Source organism: Rhinoderma darwinii, chromosome 7 (assembly GCF_050947455.1).
Source record: "Rhinoderma darwinii isolate aRhiDar2 chromosome 7, aRhiDar2.hap1, whole genome shotgun sequence".
Classification (NCBI taxonomy): domain Eukaryota; kingdom Metazoa; phylum Chordata; class Amphibia; order Anura; family Rhinodermatidae; genus Rhinoderma; species Rhinoderma darwinii.
The window spans coordinates 115,612,516-115,627,697 of NC_134693.1; the positions used below are offsets into that span (position 1 = coordinate 115,612,516).

General features: G+C 42.5%; 1 protein-coding gene across 4 annotated transcripts in view; it reads right to left on the minus strand.

The window, feature by feature from the left end:
* Positions 1–15,182, minus strand: part of PHF2 (PHD finger protein 2) — a 275,856-nt gene that overhangs the window by 125,179 nt on the left and 135,495 nt on the right. For all 4 annotated transcript variants that reach the window (XM_075833862.1, XM_075833861.1, XM_075833860.1 and 1 more), the window contains exon 2: positions 11,250–11,335. In XM_075833862.1, the coding sequence (XP_075689977.1) occupies positions 11,250–11,335 (86 nt within the window). The remainder of the gene's footprint in view (positions 1–11,249; positions 11,336–15,182) is intronic.

Here is a 15,182-nt window from a genome sequence, read left to right on the forward strand (position 1 = left end):
TGTTTCTCTTCTGAGCCCTGATGTGGGACCAAACAGCAGTTTATTACCACATATGGGGTATTCCCGTAATCGGGAGAAGTTGCTTTACATATTTTGGGGTTCTTTTTCTCCTTTATTCCTAGTAAAAATTAAACATTTCTACGTTTTCTCAGAAAAAAAGTCGATTTTCATATTCACGGCAGAATTCCACTGAATTCTGCAGAAAACCTGTGGGGTCAAAATGCTAAGTATACCACTAGAAAAATTCCTTGATGGGTGTAGTTTCCAAAATGGGGTCACTTTTGGGGTGTTTCCACTGTTTTGGTCCCTCCAGGACGTTGCAAACGCGACATGTCACCGAAAACCAATCCAGCAAAATCTGGGCTCCAAAATCCAAATGGCGCTGTTTCTCTTCTGAGCTCTGCCGTGGGTCCAAACAGCAGTTTATTACCACATATGAGGTATTGCCGTAATCGGGAGAAGTTGCTTTACAAATTTTGGGGTTCTTTTTCTCCTTTGTTCCTAGAAAAAATTAAACATTTCTACGTTTTCTCAGAAAAAAAAGTAGATTTTCATATTCCTGGCCGAATTCCACTAAATTCTGCATAAAACCTATGGGGTCAAAATGCCAACTATACCAGTAGGAAAATTCCTTGAGGGGTGTAGTTTCCAAAATGAGGACACTTTTGGGGGGTTTCCACTGTTCTGGTCCCTCCAGGACGTTACAAACATGACATGGCACCGAAAATGATTCCAGCAAAATTTGTGCTCCAAAATCCAAGTGGCGCTGTTTCCCTTCTGAGCCCTGCCGTGGGTCCAAACAGCAGTTTATTACCACATATGGAGTATTGCCGTAATCGGGAGAAAGTGCTTTATAAACGCTGGGGTTCTTTTTCTCCTTTATTCCTTGGAAAAATTAAAAAATTCTATGTTTTTTCAGAAAAAATTTGGATTTTCAATTTTACAGACTTTTTCCAATAAATTTAGCAAAAAACCTGTGGGGTTAAAATGCTAACTACACCCCTCGATAAATTCCCTGAGGGGTGTAGTTTCCAAAATGGTGTCACTTTTGGTGGCTTTCCACTGTTTTGGCACCACAAGACCTCTTCAAACCTGACATGATGCCTAAAATATATTCTAAAAAAAGGAGGCCCCAAAATCCTCTAGGTGCTCCTTTGCTTCTGAGGTCTGTATTTCAGTCCAAGAGGACACTAGGGCCACATGTGGGATATTTCTAAAAACTGTAAAATCAGGGTAATAAATATTAAGTTGCAATTCTTGGCTAAAACCTTCTGTGGTACAATTTTTTTTTATTACAAATGAATTTTGGCAAAAAAAAAAAACGAAATTAGTAAATTTCACATCTATTTTTGCTTTGAGGGTATGTTCACACGGCCTATTTACGGACGTAATTCGGTCGTTTTTGCCCCGAATTACGTCCGAAAATAGCGCCTCAATAGCGCTGACAAACATCTGCCCATTGAAAGCAATGGGCAGACGTTTGTCTGTTCACACAAGGCGTAATTTACGCGCCGCTGTCAAAAGACGGCGCGTAAATAGACGCCCGCGTCAAAGAAGTGACATGTCACGTCTTTGCCCGTAATTGGAGCCGTTATTCATTGACTCCAATGAATAGCAGCGCCAATTACGTCCGTAATTGACGCGGCGTTCAAGCGCCTGCACATGCCGTTACGGCTGAAATTACGGGGATGTTTTCAGGCTGAAACATCCCCGTAATTTCAGCCGTTACGGACGCCCTCGTGTGAACATACCCTAATTCCTGTGAAACGCCTATAGGGTTAAGGAACTTTTTGAATGCTGTTTTGAATACTTTGAGGGGTGCATTTTTAAAAATGGGGTGATTTATGGGGACTTTCCAATATATAAGGCCCTCAAAGCCACTTCAGAACTGAACTGGTCCCTGTAAAAATAGCCTTTTGAAATTTTCTTGAAAATGTGAGAAATTGCTGCTAAAGTTCGAAGCCTTGTAACGTCCTAGAAAAATAAAAGGACATTCAAAAAACGATGCAAACATAAAGTAGACATATGGGAAATGTTAACTAGTAACTATTTTGTGTGGTATTACTATCTGTCTTAGGGCGGATTCACACGAGCGTGATTTGGCAGCGTGTAGGCCGCGTGGTTTTCGCGCGGCACGCAATGCCCTATAGAAGTCTATGGGGCAGTACCAACAGTCCGTGTATTTTGCGCAGCGTTTGTTCGCTGCGCAAAATACGCGACAGGTTCAATAACTCTGCGTATTTCACGCATCATGCACCCATTGAAGTCAATGGGTGCATGAAAACCAGGCAGGTCGCACGGAAGCACTTCCGTGCGAACCGACTGAAACAGCGCACGAGCTGTCAAAAGGATGAATGGAAACAGAAAAGCACCACGTGCTTTTCTGTTTCCAAGCATTCAAACGGAGTGTCTTTGCGAGGAGCGAACCCCGACAACCAAAGCTAACTTCACCGGGTTCGGCCAAACTCGTTTTGCCCGAACCCTGCAAAAAAATTTCCGGTCCGCGACGTCGGGAGACATTCACTGTGCATGGTGCTGAAAGAGTTAAACTGTTTCAGCACCATGGACAGTGACTTGCGATCCCAAAATACATGAACCTGTAAAAAAAAACGAAGTTCTAACTTACCGATTACTCCTGTCTCCTTCCTGCAGTCCGACCTCCCGGGATGACACTTCAGTTCAAGTGACAGATCCAGCCAATCACAGTCCAAGCACAGGCTGCAGCCAATCACAGGCTGCAGCGGTCACTTGGACTGCCGCGTCATCCAGGGAGGTGGGGCCCGATGTCAAGAGAGGCGCGTCACCAAGGACGCGTCACCAAGGCAACGGCCGGGAAGTTCTCGGTAAGTAGGAACTTTATCTTTTTTTTTTTACAGGTTTTTCGCTGTTGTGTTCGGCATTCACTGTCGAGGGTTCTGAAAGATTTAGCTCTTTCAGCACCTTGGACAGTGACGGGCGTCGAAAAGCCTCATCTCTATGATGCTGGCTGCGCGAAAATCACGCAGCCGCGCATCAGACACGCATGACACACGCAGCTGTCAAATGGTTTTTGCGCTCGCAAAACGCCGCGTTGTTTGCGCGCGCAAAAACGCAACGTTCGTGTGAATCTGCCCTAACAAGCAGATACATTTACATTTAGAAAAATGCTAATTTTCACAAATTTTCTCTAAATTATGGTGTTTTTCACAAATAAATACTGAATTTATCGACCAAATTTTTAGTACAATATGTCACGAGAAAACAATCTCGGAATCGCTTGGCTAGGTGAAAGCATTCCGGAGTTATTACAACATAAAGTGACACATGTCAGATTTGAAAAAATAGGCTGTGTCCTTAAGGCCAAAACAGGCTGTGCCCTTAAGGGGTTAACAGAGTTGGGGCCAAGGTTCAGGACCCTTATTTATTAGCTCGACCCGAGAGTGTTTCGCACGCCAGAGGACCCAAAACTGTGTAATGCTTCATTTCACCTGTGGCGGTGCTGCAGGGAAGCACCTGCTGTTGGACAAATCGTGATCAGCTTATCATAAAGGGACCCTTCCAACAGAAAGACATTGTTAAATAGCGAACTACTCTTTTAAGCATATCAGCGAATCAGTAGCATTTCTTTCTGCACAAAATACTGCTGTTTCTGTTCAATACTCCTTTCCATTCAAAGTCATACTCAAAGGAGGTCCAGGAAGTAAAGAACTGGATTGCTGTATGGCGTGCATTTACACTGATGGACTGATTTAACTGCCCCTGATCCTGCCTCTAATGCAGATATAAATAAGTAGTCACCATTCAGTTTATTTCAATGGTATTTCCCCCTTACCGGGATGAGCCATTTGCCCCTTCACTTTCCTCTACTATGAACCCTAATGCCCCTTCATCTAATGCCACCGAGGCTCGTTTGCAGGTTCCTTGCCACACATCAGAGTTTTTCAGAGTACAGTCTCATCCAAAAAAAAAAACAGATTATTTCGGACAATCTCACTTTTTTTTTTACTTTATCTTCAATATAAAGCCCATTTGCAAGGCAGAGGTTGCGAAAGCATAGAAGCCGCTAAACATAACTAACTTTAGGATGGATAAGCTAGAAATAGTCCCTAAATAGATGAGCTCATCCACCACAAAGAGAGGGCATCTGGCAGTTGTATGATCTGTGACTACTACTAGATGATAAAGATCCAGTATGTGGAATGTGAGGGACCTGGCTGAAACACCCTCTAGAGATTCTGCCACCCACTCTTCAAGACTTCATTACTGGGTTGCCGTACTCCAACCACCGCCCTACCCTACCAAGCGACCCTTTCCTGCTCATTGAATCCCCAGGTAAGGCGAGTCTCAACTTATTCTGATACGAGTGTAGGCTTATGTGCATCTTTTTATCGATCTTTTCATTGTGTATTATTGAATAAGGAATAATAAAAAAAAATTACATTCCCAAACTCTCCAGTTCCTCAAGACAAGACTGCTGGTAAGGTCTAGGTATGTATCACAGTAGAATAGGAGGTAGAGGGAACAGTGTGCAATAAACAGGTTTATCCTCACACAAAGTCACAATAAACATTAACACTTAGGGTATGTTCACACGCAGTATTTTCTGACGTAATTTGGGCATTTTACGCCTCGAACTACGCCTGAAAAAACGCCCCTAATACGCCCACAAACATCTGCCCATTGATTGCAATGGGTTTTACAGTGTTCTGTTCCCACGAGGTGTAATTTTACGCGTCGCTGTCAAAGTATGGCGCGTAAAAAGACGCCCGCGAAAAGTAGTGCATGTCACTTATTGGGACGTTTTTGGAGCCATTTTTCATTGACTTCATTGAAAAACAGCTCCAATAACGGCCGTAAAATACGCCGCAAAAAACGGGAGTTGCTACAAAAACTTCTTAAAATCAGGAGCTGTTTTCGCCTGAAAACAGCTCCGTATTTTCAGACGTTTTTGGTCACTGAATGTGAACATACCCTTAAGGGGTTGTCCAGTCCCTAAAAATTGATGGCCTATCCTCAGGATAGCTCATTAATATTTGACTGGTCGAAGGGGCCGACCGCCGGGACCCCCGCCGATCAGCTATTTTGCAGGGGCCGCAGCGCTCGTACGAGCACTGCTTCCCCCTTCATTTCCCTTACTGCTCATACTGTGAATCGCCGACATGCTTGTAGCGGCGGTTCACAATATTAGAGCCTTCTCCCATTCACTTCAATGGGAGAAGGTTGTAATGCTGTGAACCCCCACTACTGACGTGTCAGCGATTCAGTGTGAGCAGTGACCAAAATGAAGGGAAAGCAGCACTTGTAAGAGAGTTGCGGCCGCTTCAAAACAGCTGAGTCCCGGAAGTCAGACCCTACCGATCAGATATTGATAGTCCATCCTGAGGATAAGCCTTTAATTTTTAGGGACTGGACAACCCCTTTAAAAGGCCTCATTCACACATTGCAGATTTGGCCAATATTTAGAATCAGTATTTTGAAGCCAAACTCAAGAGTGGATGCGAAGACGAGAATAAGTATAACTCCATTATATGTGTTTAGGGTCGACTTGCTTAGTCCTCAAAATAGCAATGCAAACTACTGGCCAAATCTGCAATGTGTGAATGAGGCAAAGTCGGCTAAAAGAATTTATAAAACATTGTTGTTTTACTCCATGACAAGATATACTATTATATGCTCATTATTTACAAAAGCTTTTATACCAGTAAAAACATGAAGAGAACAATGGATCAAATAAAAACAAGGATACAAGAAAAAATAACAGATCAAACAATGCATAAGGAGAAAGCAGCACATGAGGAACATAATGGAAACCAACAATGCCTTTCAGGAAGAGCCGATAAAGGCGTTTCAGACAATAACGTCAGACAAAACAGACCTATATCGAAGCACAACAAAGAAAAGCCGGGGGAAGATGCAAGTCAAATCAGCTTTAATATCAAGTTATCTGAATTTTAAATATGTGCATGGTACCTATGGCTCATTTTTATTTGACCTCCCCTGGCTGATTACTTGTCACCTTTTCCATAAGATGAATTGATCAATCAGGTTCTGCAAAACAGACTGCCACTAAGTTGCCACGGCCAAAATAGTGTACAGGTTTGGCTCCCTGCCATTTATGTATTCGGCGGTTGGGTGGTGGGCCGAGCAAAACTTTCCCCAGCGATAACAGCTGATTGTGGGGAAGGGTTCCGGAAGCCAGACCCGCGTTGATAAGATGATCGCTAGGACGACTGTCTTAAGACAAGGGGTGGGCCTCATGACCACCCAAATTTGACACTTATGACATGCTAGTCATAAGCCAGTCCTCTTGGATTTGATACTAAAGATGTACCATTGACCCTCCATAAAGTGTCAAAGAACTCTTTTAACCCCTACAAGTGGATTTCAAATCTTTAGATGAACATGAAAATTTCTGGGGGCGAGATGTGGCTGCAAAATAAACATCAATAATCAATTCTTGCTGGTTATTCATTCATTGATGTGTATTATGTAATGAACTGTATGACATGAGTGAATAGAAAATCAATCAAATACAAGTATATACAGTTCTTGTCTGTACCTAAAGGGAATGAGGAGACAGTGTCCTTGGACTATAGGAGAACTTGCTGGATTTTCATTCCAAATATAAAAAAAGGAAGAATAAGAAAAGAAAGCAATCTGAACATTGTGACGGATACATATAATCTGCTGAAACATATGACACCATATTGTTAGTGAGAGGCTCGCCAGTCCTGTAGTCGACCTTGCAGACTATTGAAATTACAAGAATTGGTTGACTACATCAATAGACCCACCACACGTCTGGAGGACGATTCATTTTATCTTCTTTATTTGCAGACATTTCAAGTGGCGGTGTCAACGTGCTACTTTAAATGAAAGATATCAAATATGATGCCAGACATGACAATGCAAGGTCAAACCACATAGCCATGACACGCGCAGAAGATTACATTTATTAGGTATTGCAAGATTTAGGTTTACAAATGTAGTAGTAGAAGTATACCAATTTACATCGCTCCAATGTATAAAAAACAAACAAACAATTAAGACGCTTTCGGAATAGTCTTGATTAACCCCTTCAGGACGCAGCCTGTTTTTGCCTTGTGGCACAGCCGATTTTTTCAAATCTGACATATGTTACTATGTGATAATAACTTGGGAATGCTTTTACCTATCCGAGCAATCGTTTTCTCGTGACATATTGTACTTTATGTTAGTGGAGAAATTTGGTCTATAAATTCAATATTTATAAGTGAAAAACACCAACATTTTGAGGAAATTAGCAAAAATGTGCATTTTTCTAAATTTAAATGTATCTGCTTGTAAAACAGATCGTAATACCACACAAAATAGTTACTAGTTAACATTTCCCATAGGTCTACTTTATGTTTGTATCATTTTTTGAACGTCCTTTTATTTTTGTAGGACGTTACAAGGCTTAGAACTTTAGCAGCAATTTCTCACATTTTGAAGAAAATTTCAAAAGGCGATTGTTACAGGGACCAGTTCAGTTCTGAAGTGATTTTTTATATTAGAAACCCACAATAAATCAACCCATTTTAAAAATTGCACCCCTCAAAGTATTAAGAAAGTTTCTTAAACCTTTAGGCGTTCACAGGAAATAAAGCAAATTTGAAGGGAAATTTATAAATTTCATTTATTTTGCCGAAATTAATTTGTAATAAAAAATTTTCTGTAACACAGAAGGTTTTACCAGAGAAACACAACTCAATATTTATTGCCCAGATTCCGCAGTTTTTAGAAATATCCAACATGTGATTCTGGTGTGGTAATGGACTGAAACACCGGCCTCAGAAGCAAAGGAGCACCTGGTGGATTTTGGGGTCTGCTTTTTTTAAAAATTATATTTTAGGCACCATGTCAGGTTTGAAGAGGTCTTGTGGCGCCAAAACAGTGGAAACCCCCCACAAGTGACCCCATTTTGGAAACTACTCCCTTCAAGGAATTTATCTAGGGGTATAGATAGTCTGTGAAAATGAAAATTTACTTTTTCTTCTTAAAAAACAGAAATTTTTGATATTTACAAGGAATAAAGAAGAAAAAGCACCCCAATATTTGTAAAGCACCTTCTCTCGATTACGGAAATACCCCATATGTGGTAATAAACTGCTGTTTGGACCCACAGCAGGGCTCAGAAGGAGCGCCATTTGGATTTTGGAGCGCAGATTTTGCTGGATTGGTTTTCAGTGCCATGTCATGTTTGTAATGCACTGGAGGGACCAAAACAGTAGAAACCCCACAAAAGTGACCCCATTTTGGAAACAACACCCCTCAAGGAATTTTTCTAGGGCTATAGTTAGCATTTTGACCCCACAGATTTTTTTTGCAGAATTTAGAGGAATTTGGCCGTGAAAATGAAGATCTACATTTTTGTCAACTAAAATGTTGCATTTTTTCATTTTCACAAGGGATAAAAGATAAAAAGCCGCCCAACAATTTCTCCTGAGTACGGCAATACCCCATATGTGGTAATAATTGTTGGTTTGTTTTTTATTAGAAATTAATTAACCCTTTCAGCACTGATCCTTTTTTTGCTTTTTCATTTTCCACTCTCCGCCCTCAAAACGCCATAAGTATGTCTGACCTCTGGTTGCCATGACAACTATCGGCAACCCCCACAATTGCATGGGTTCTGCCTATGTGATAGAAACCCCTAAAATGCGTCGATTGCAATCGATCGCCGCATTTAAGGGGTTAATTGCCAAAATCAGCGGCGATGATCGGCAAAAGTGCCGTGTCAGCTGTTGGGAGCAGTTGACCTCCCGGTTCCCGGTGCACTCCATCACCGACAGTGTGCAAGAGGAACTGCGCAGTAACTGTACGTCCTGGTGTTCTAAGCCACTGGCCGCCAGGACGTACAATTGCGTCGTGGAGCGCCTAGGGTTTAATAATATCTGTCTCCATGGTAACAGACTACAAATAAGCCTTGTGTGTAAACCTGATCCTGCAGTCAAGCTCCCTTCCATTTATACAGTACTTCTTCCTAACATACTTTTGGTATGTGTGCTTGATCTGACTATACAGTGTTAGTTTGTGGTCTGTAACCTCCCACCTACCACCATTCTATTGCTTACATCATCGCACTATTCCTATCTGACTAGTGTCCTTGCCAATCGGTCTCCATAAGTTCAGTTATGAACCTTATGATCTAATGCCTGTGGGTTGTTTTGTCCTGAGAAAACTCCAAAAACAGTAGGACAAAAGTAGAAGGACACAAAAATAGTTATTAGATGGACAAGCTTTATCGCTGAACTATAGGCGACAGCCATAAACCTGGTCTGCTTTGTTGTAACACAGAATTGCTATGGGCAATAACTCCATTTATCTTTACAGTAGTTTCAATAAATAAGCATTAAGGGTGTTTTACACTGGACGATTATCGGGCAGACGAGCATTCATATAACGCTCGTTGCGGATAATTGCCCAGTGTAAACAGGGGAACGATCAGCAGATGAATGAGCAAACGAGCTCGATCATCTGCTGGTCGTATCGTTTCAAAAAAGTGAAATATTATTGTTGTCGGCAGCACATCTCCCTGTGTAAACAGGGAGACGAGCTGTCAACATCATAATAATGTCTGGGGACGAGCGTTTAAAGTAACGACCCCATCCATAGCTCCGTGTGACCCAATCAAACGAGTGCCGATCAACGTTGTCTTGTTGATCGGCGCTCGGCTGCATCGGCCGGTGTAAAATGGCCTTTACTGTCTCCTATTTCATTTTTTTCTGCTGCAAAGAAATATAAATCGGAAGAAAATCACCAGATGGAAGATTCTGCCTATGCTACCCAGTCAGTCTTCCAGCAAGTCAACCAGTGATATGTCGTAATAGAGTTCGTACCTTTACTGTAGCTTCTGAAGAGAAATGGTCTAAAAACCCCAGAAATAAATCATACCTAGGAAAGACTAAGGGAAGCATTGTGAGTCTTTTGCCCAGGAATGTAATCTGCCATCCTACCGGGAACGGTACTACCCAAGAGACCATTAAACGGGTTTTCCCAGAATCATAAATTAGCACCTATCTACAATTTCCAGGGGACCCCACCGCTGGCAGCCCTACCGATTGTGATAATGTGGGTCCCTAAAACCGTTCCTCCCCACAGTGAGGAGGACAATGAATGGAGCAACGGTCGAGCATGTGCGCTCTCGAATCTTTAGAAAGACAGTGCTCTGCTGTTTCTGTCTTACTTATAGACTTTGAATGGAGCGGTGGGCGCATGCTCGACTAGCTTATTCAAGATCCTCCTCACTGCAGTGAGGAGAATCCTGGGGTTCAAAACCGCTGTTCTCACGATCGGTGGGGGTTCCAAAGGTGGGCCCCCAAGCGATCAGGAAATTAGCACCTATCCTGTGGAAAGGTGATAATTTATGATTCTGGGAAACCCCCTTTAATGTACAGATTGTGGATGGGTAGGAGTTAATAAAACTGAGTTTAGATTGGACTTTCACATAAAACCTGAACTGCAGGAGTGCCAACGAAGGAGGGTTTTTTCCCCATTCTCCTACAATGACATAAGCCGAATAGACAAGTCTTGCAGCCCCTTCTATGTCTGCTAGTATATAGTCAAGCTGATAAAGAGGAGTCTCATCTTTTTTTTTCTCCTGCAAATGTCTTCTCAAGTACTTACCCCTGATTCCTAATTATTAGTGGACCTAAAAGGGCTGTCCCAAAAATGACTTTAAAGACATGTCAATGACATGTCAGTGTGACTGTGGGAGTCCAGTAGCTGGGTACCCAAATATTCACAAGAATGGACCAGTGATGAACCACCAATGGAGAAGTAACGGTGCATGCGGGGTCAACTCTTTATTATATGGAAGGGGGTTAAAGCAGATCGGTCAGCAAAATGTGCTGACCTGGGTAAGGGCATATTACAAAAACAGGTTCGTCCACATATTAGCCAGAACAGCACACCTAATATTGTGCCGTTTGGCTACACTGGACCCATAGTTATTAGTCTGGTAAATTCATAAGGGGAGCTCTCCCCCCACCTCGCTCGGTGATGATTGACGGATGGCTGCTGTGTATCTACTACCACAGCAGCCCTTCAATCACCACTTACCTTCAGCTGGCAGATCCGCTTTAAGGAACAGAGTGATTGTCTTCCAACTTATTTCAATAGGCAGTGATGCTGCATGTGCCACTACTTCTCCTTTGACTTCGGTCACTGGTCCTTTTTCTGTCTGATATGTTATAAATCGTGGAGCTTTCTTCCAATGTAGACATACAAAAGCGGCGATTGTTACTCACATGTAGACTTCCCGTGGGTCTTTTCACAATTCGGACAGTGGTAGATATCAATATCAGGAGCTTCATCTTCTTCCACACTAACACAGCTGTAAAATAACAAAGCACAAAGTTAATGTTCTGAGTTATTACGGTTGAAAAAAGACATACGGTATGTCCATCAAGTTAGGGATGGGAAAAAGGGAAGGGACTTCTTCATTATCTCATAGATTGTAAGCTCTTGTGAGCAGGGTCATCACTCCTCTTGTTTGAATTGTAAGTTAGTTTTGTCAGTGTAATGTCTGATATTGTCTGTACAATGTACCTCCTGAACTGAAAAGTGCTGCGGAATATGTTGGCGCTATATAAATAAAAATATTATCTTCCAGAGCTCAAGTCAATCTCTACTTCTCTGTAATGTTATTGAAGGCAAACGGACACTTCACTACAGTCCCTTTACCTTTAACCCCTTCCCGACATTTGACGTACATGTACGTCATGGAAAGCATTGACTTCCCGCAAAATGCCGTACATGTACGTCAAACGTTTGGCACTGGCTCAGAAGCTGAGTCGGTGCCATCATCGTCGGATCTCAGCTGTATCTTACAGCTGACATCCGACTGTAACGGCGGGGACCGAAATTAGCTTCGATCCCCGCCATTAACCCCTTAAGTGCAGCGCTCAAACGCGATCGCTGCACTTAAGGTGTTTGCAGCTCATCGGAGCCCCAGCAATGAAATTGCCGGGGTTCCGGTGGCTGCAATGGCAACCGGAGGCCTAATACTGGCCTCCCGGTCTGCCTAGCACCGAAGCCGGTCAAGATCCGCCCGGCGGCGGAGCCTGATCGGCTTCCGTAGCTGCCGGCAAGATGGCGCCGGGTCAGGAGCTGATCCGGCGTCATCAGCGGTGGAGGTCAGCTGTACTGTACAGCTGACATCCACCTGTAACGGCAGGAACCGGAGCTAGCTCCGATCCCTGCCATTAACCCCTTCGATGCAGCAATCGAAAGCGATTGCTGCATCGTAGCGGTTACAAGCAGATCGCCAGCCCTGACAGGCAATCGGGACTGGCGACTGCTGTTATGGCAACAGGAGACACAATGGTCTCCTGCTCTGCCATTACGGAAGCCGATTTAGGCCCCGCCGGGAGGCGAAGCCTAAACGGCTTGCTGTCAGTGAATGACTGACAGATCTAATACATTGCACTACATAGGTAGTGCAATGTATTAGAAAAAAAAAAATCTGACCGTTGGACCTTCAAGTCCCCTAGTGGGACTTGAGAAAAAGTGTAAAAAAAGTATAAAAAAGTGTAAAAAAAAGTGCAAAAAATAAAAGTTTGAAAACAATAAAAGTTTCAAGTAATCAAATAACACACAATCCCCCTTTTACTCTTATCAAGTCCTTTATTATTGAAAAATAATAATAAACCATATGTATTTGGTATCGCCGCGACCGTAACGACCTGAGGTATCAAAATATTATATTATTTATTGCACGCGGTGAACAGCGTAAAAAAAAAACGTAAAAAACGTTACCAGAGTTTCTGTTTTTTGGTCACTTTGCCCTACAAATATTACAATAAAAAGTGATCAAAAAGTCGCACGTATCCAAAAATGGTACCTATAAAAACTATAGCTCGTCCCGCAAAAAACAAGCCCTCATACAACTCCGTCGACAAAAAAATTAAAACGTTATGGTTCTCACAACTTGGCGACAGAAAAAATACATTCTTTTTACAAAAGTAATTTTATTGTGCAAAAAGTTGTAAAACATAAAAAAGTGCTATAAATTAGGTATCGCCGGAATCGTACTGACCCGCAGAATAAAGTTAACATGTAGTTTATAATGCGTGGTGAACGCTGTATAAAAAAAACAAAAAAAGCTGTGCCAGAATTGCGTTTTTTTGTTTACCTGGCATCCCAAAAAATAGGATAAAAGGTGATCAAAAAGTTGCATGTACCCCAAAATGGTACCAATAATAACTACAGCTCGTCCCGCAACAAACCAGCCCTCATACCGCTACGTCTATGAAAAATAAAATTAGTTATGGCTCCAATAAGTCAGGAAATAAAAAAATATGCAGTTGTGCCCGAGGGGAACATTTCTTCTGTTTCAAGAGGCGATTTATCAAGGACCTAAAATTAGGGAACCAGGAAGGGGAGGGCCCAAACATATCAGCTGGAAGCGACGGTGCCCGTATTATACCAGGATAATACTTTCCCAGCAAAATTCCCCAAACTACAAAGGCGCGGAGTGTGGACCAAAAGGGGGATAAGAAATGACACCATTTATCAGTGCGACACCGGCCTGTGCGGAAAGGATTGCTTCACAGCGTAACACACATCTATGGATTATTTTTATTTTTTTATACCACCTGACTATGCCCCTTATATACTCCGCCCCGCTTACATGTACCCCCACATTATAAAACACCAGCAATACTCAAACAAATATAGTACCAAGCAAAATCCGCTCTCCAAAAGCCAAATGGTGCTCCCTCGGCCCTGAACCCTACAGCGTGCCCAAACAGCAGTTTCCTTCAACATATATGGCATCGTCATACCCGGGAGAACCCTTTTAACAATTTTTGGGGTGTGTGTCTCCAGCGTCATAAGCTGGGCATGACATATTTGCCACTGAATGGCATATCTAGGGAAAAATAATTTTTTTTAATTTGCACCATCCGCAGTGCATTCATTTATGGAAAAGACCTGTGGGGTGAAAATGCTCACTACACCCCTTAATAAATGCATTGAGGGGTGCAGTTCCATAGTGGGGGTCACTTATCAGGGGTTTCTTTTTATTATTTCACATCTGAGCCTCTGCAGTTGTGAACCAATACTTTGTAAATCGCCAAATTAGGCCTCCACTCCGCATGGTACTCTTCACTTCTGAGCCCTGTCATATGTCCAGACAAAAGATTAGGGCCACATGTAGGGTGTTTCTAAAACCGGGAAACACCGCATAATAATTAGAGAGCTGTCTTGTTATGGTGGCACAAGCCGGGCACCACATATTGGCATATCTATGGAAAAAAATCCCATTTTCACTCTGCAACATTGAGCGCACACTAATTTCTACAAAACACCTGCAGGGTTAAAATGCTTACTACACCCCTTGGTAAATGCATTGAGGGGTGTAGTTTCCAAAATGGGGTCACTTCTGGGGGGTTTCCACTGTTTTGGGCCCACAGGTGTCCAGAAACCAATCCAGCAACATCTGCACTCCAAATGGCGGTCCTTCCCATCTGAGCCCTGCGGTTTGCCCAAACAGCAGTTTATGACCACATATGGGGTATTGCCGTACTCGGGAGAAATAGCTTTACAAATGTTGGGTTCTTTTTTTCCTTTATTTGTTGAGAAAATGAAAAAATTTGCGCTAAAGCTACGTCTTATTGAAGAAAAAGGACTGTTTTTATTTTCACTGCCCAATTCTAATAAATTCTATGAAACATCTGTAGGGTCAAAATGCTCACTACACCCCTAGATGCATTCCTCAAGAGGTGTAGTTTCCTAAATGGAGTCCCTTTTTGGGCGTTTTCATTGTTTTGTCCCCTCAGGGGCTTTGCAAATGTGACCTGGCCTCCGCAAATCATTCCTGCTAAATGTGATCTCAAAAAGTCAAATAGTGCTCTTTCCCTTCTAAGCCCTGCCGTGTGTCCAAACAGCCGTTTATTACCACATGTGGGGTATTGTTTTACTCGGGAGAAATTGCTTTACAAATTTTGTGGTGCTTTTTCTCCTTTAGTCCTTCTGGAAATGAGAAAAAATTAGCTAAACCTACATTTTCTTTGAAAAAATGTAGATTATTATTTTCAGGGCCTACTTCCAATAATTTCTGCAAAAAAACTGTGGTGTCAAATCGCTCACTATACCCCTAGATAATTTCCTCAATGGGTGTTGTTTCCAAAATGGGGTCACTTGTGGGGGGTTTCCACTGTTTTATCCCCTCAGGGGCT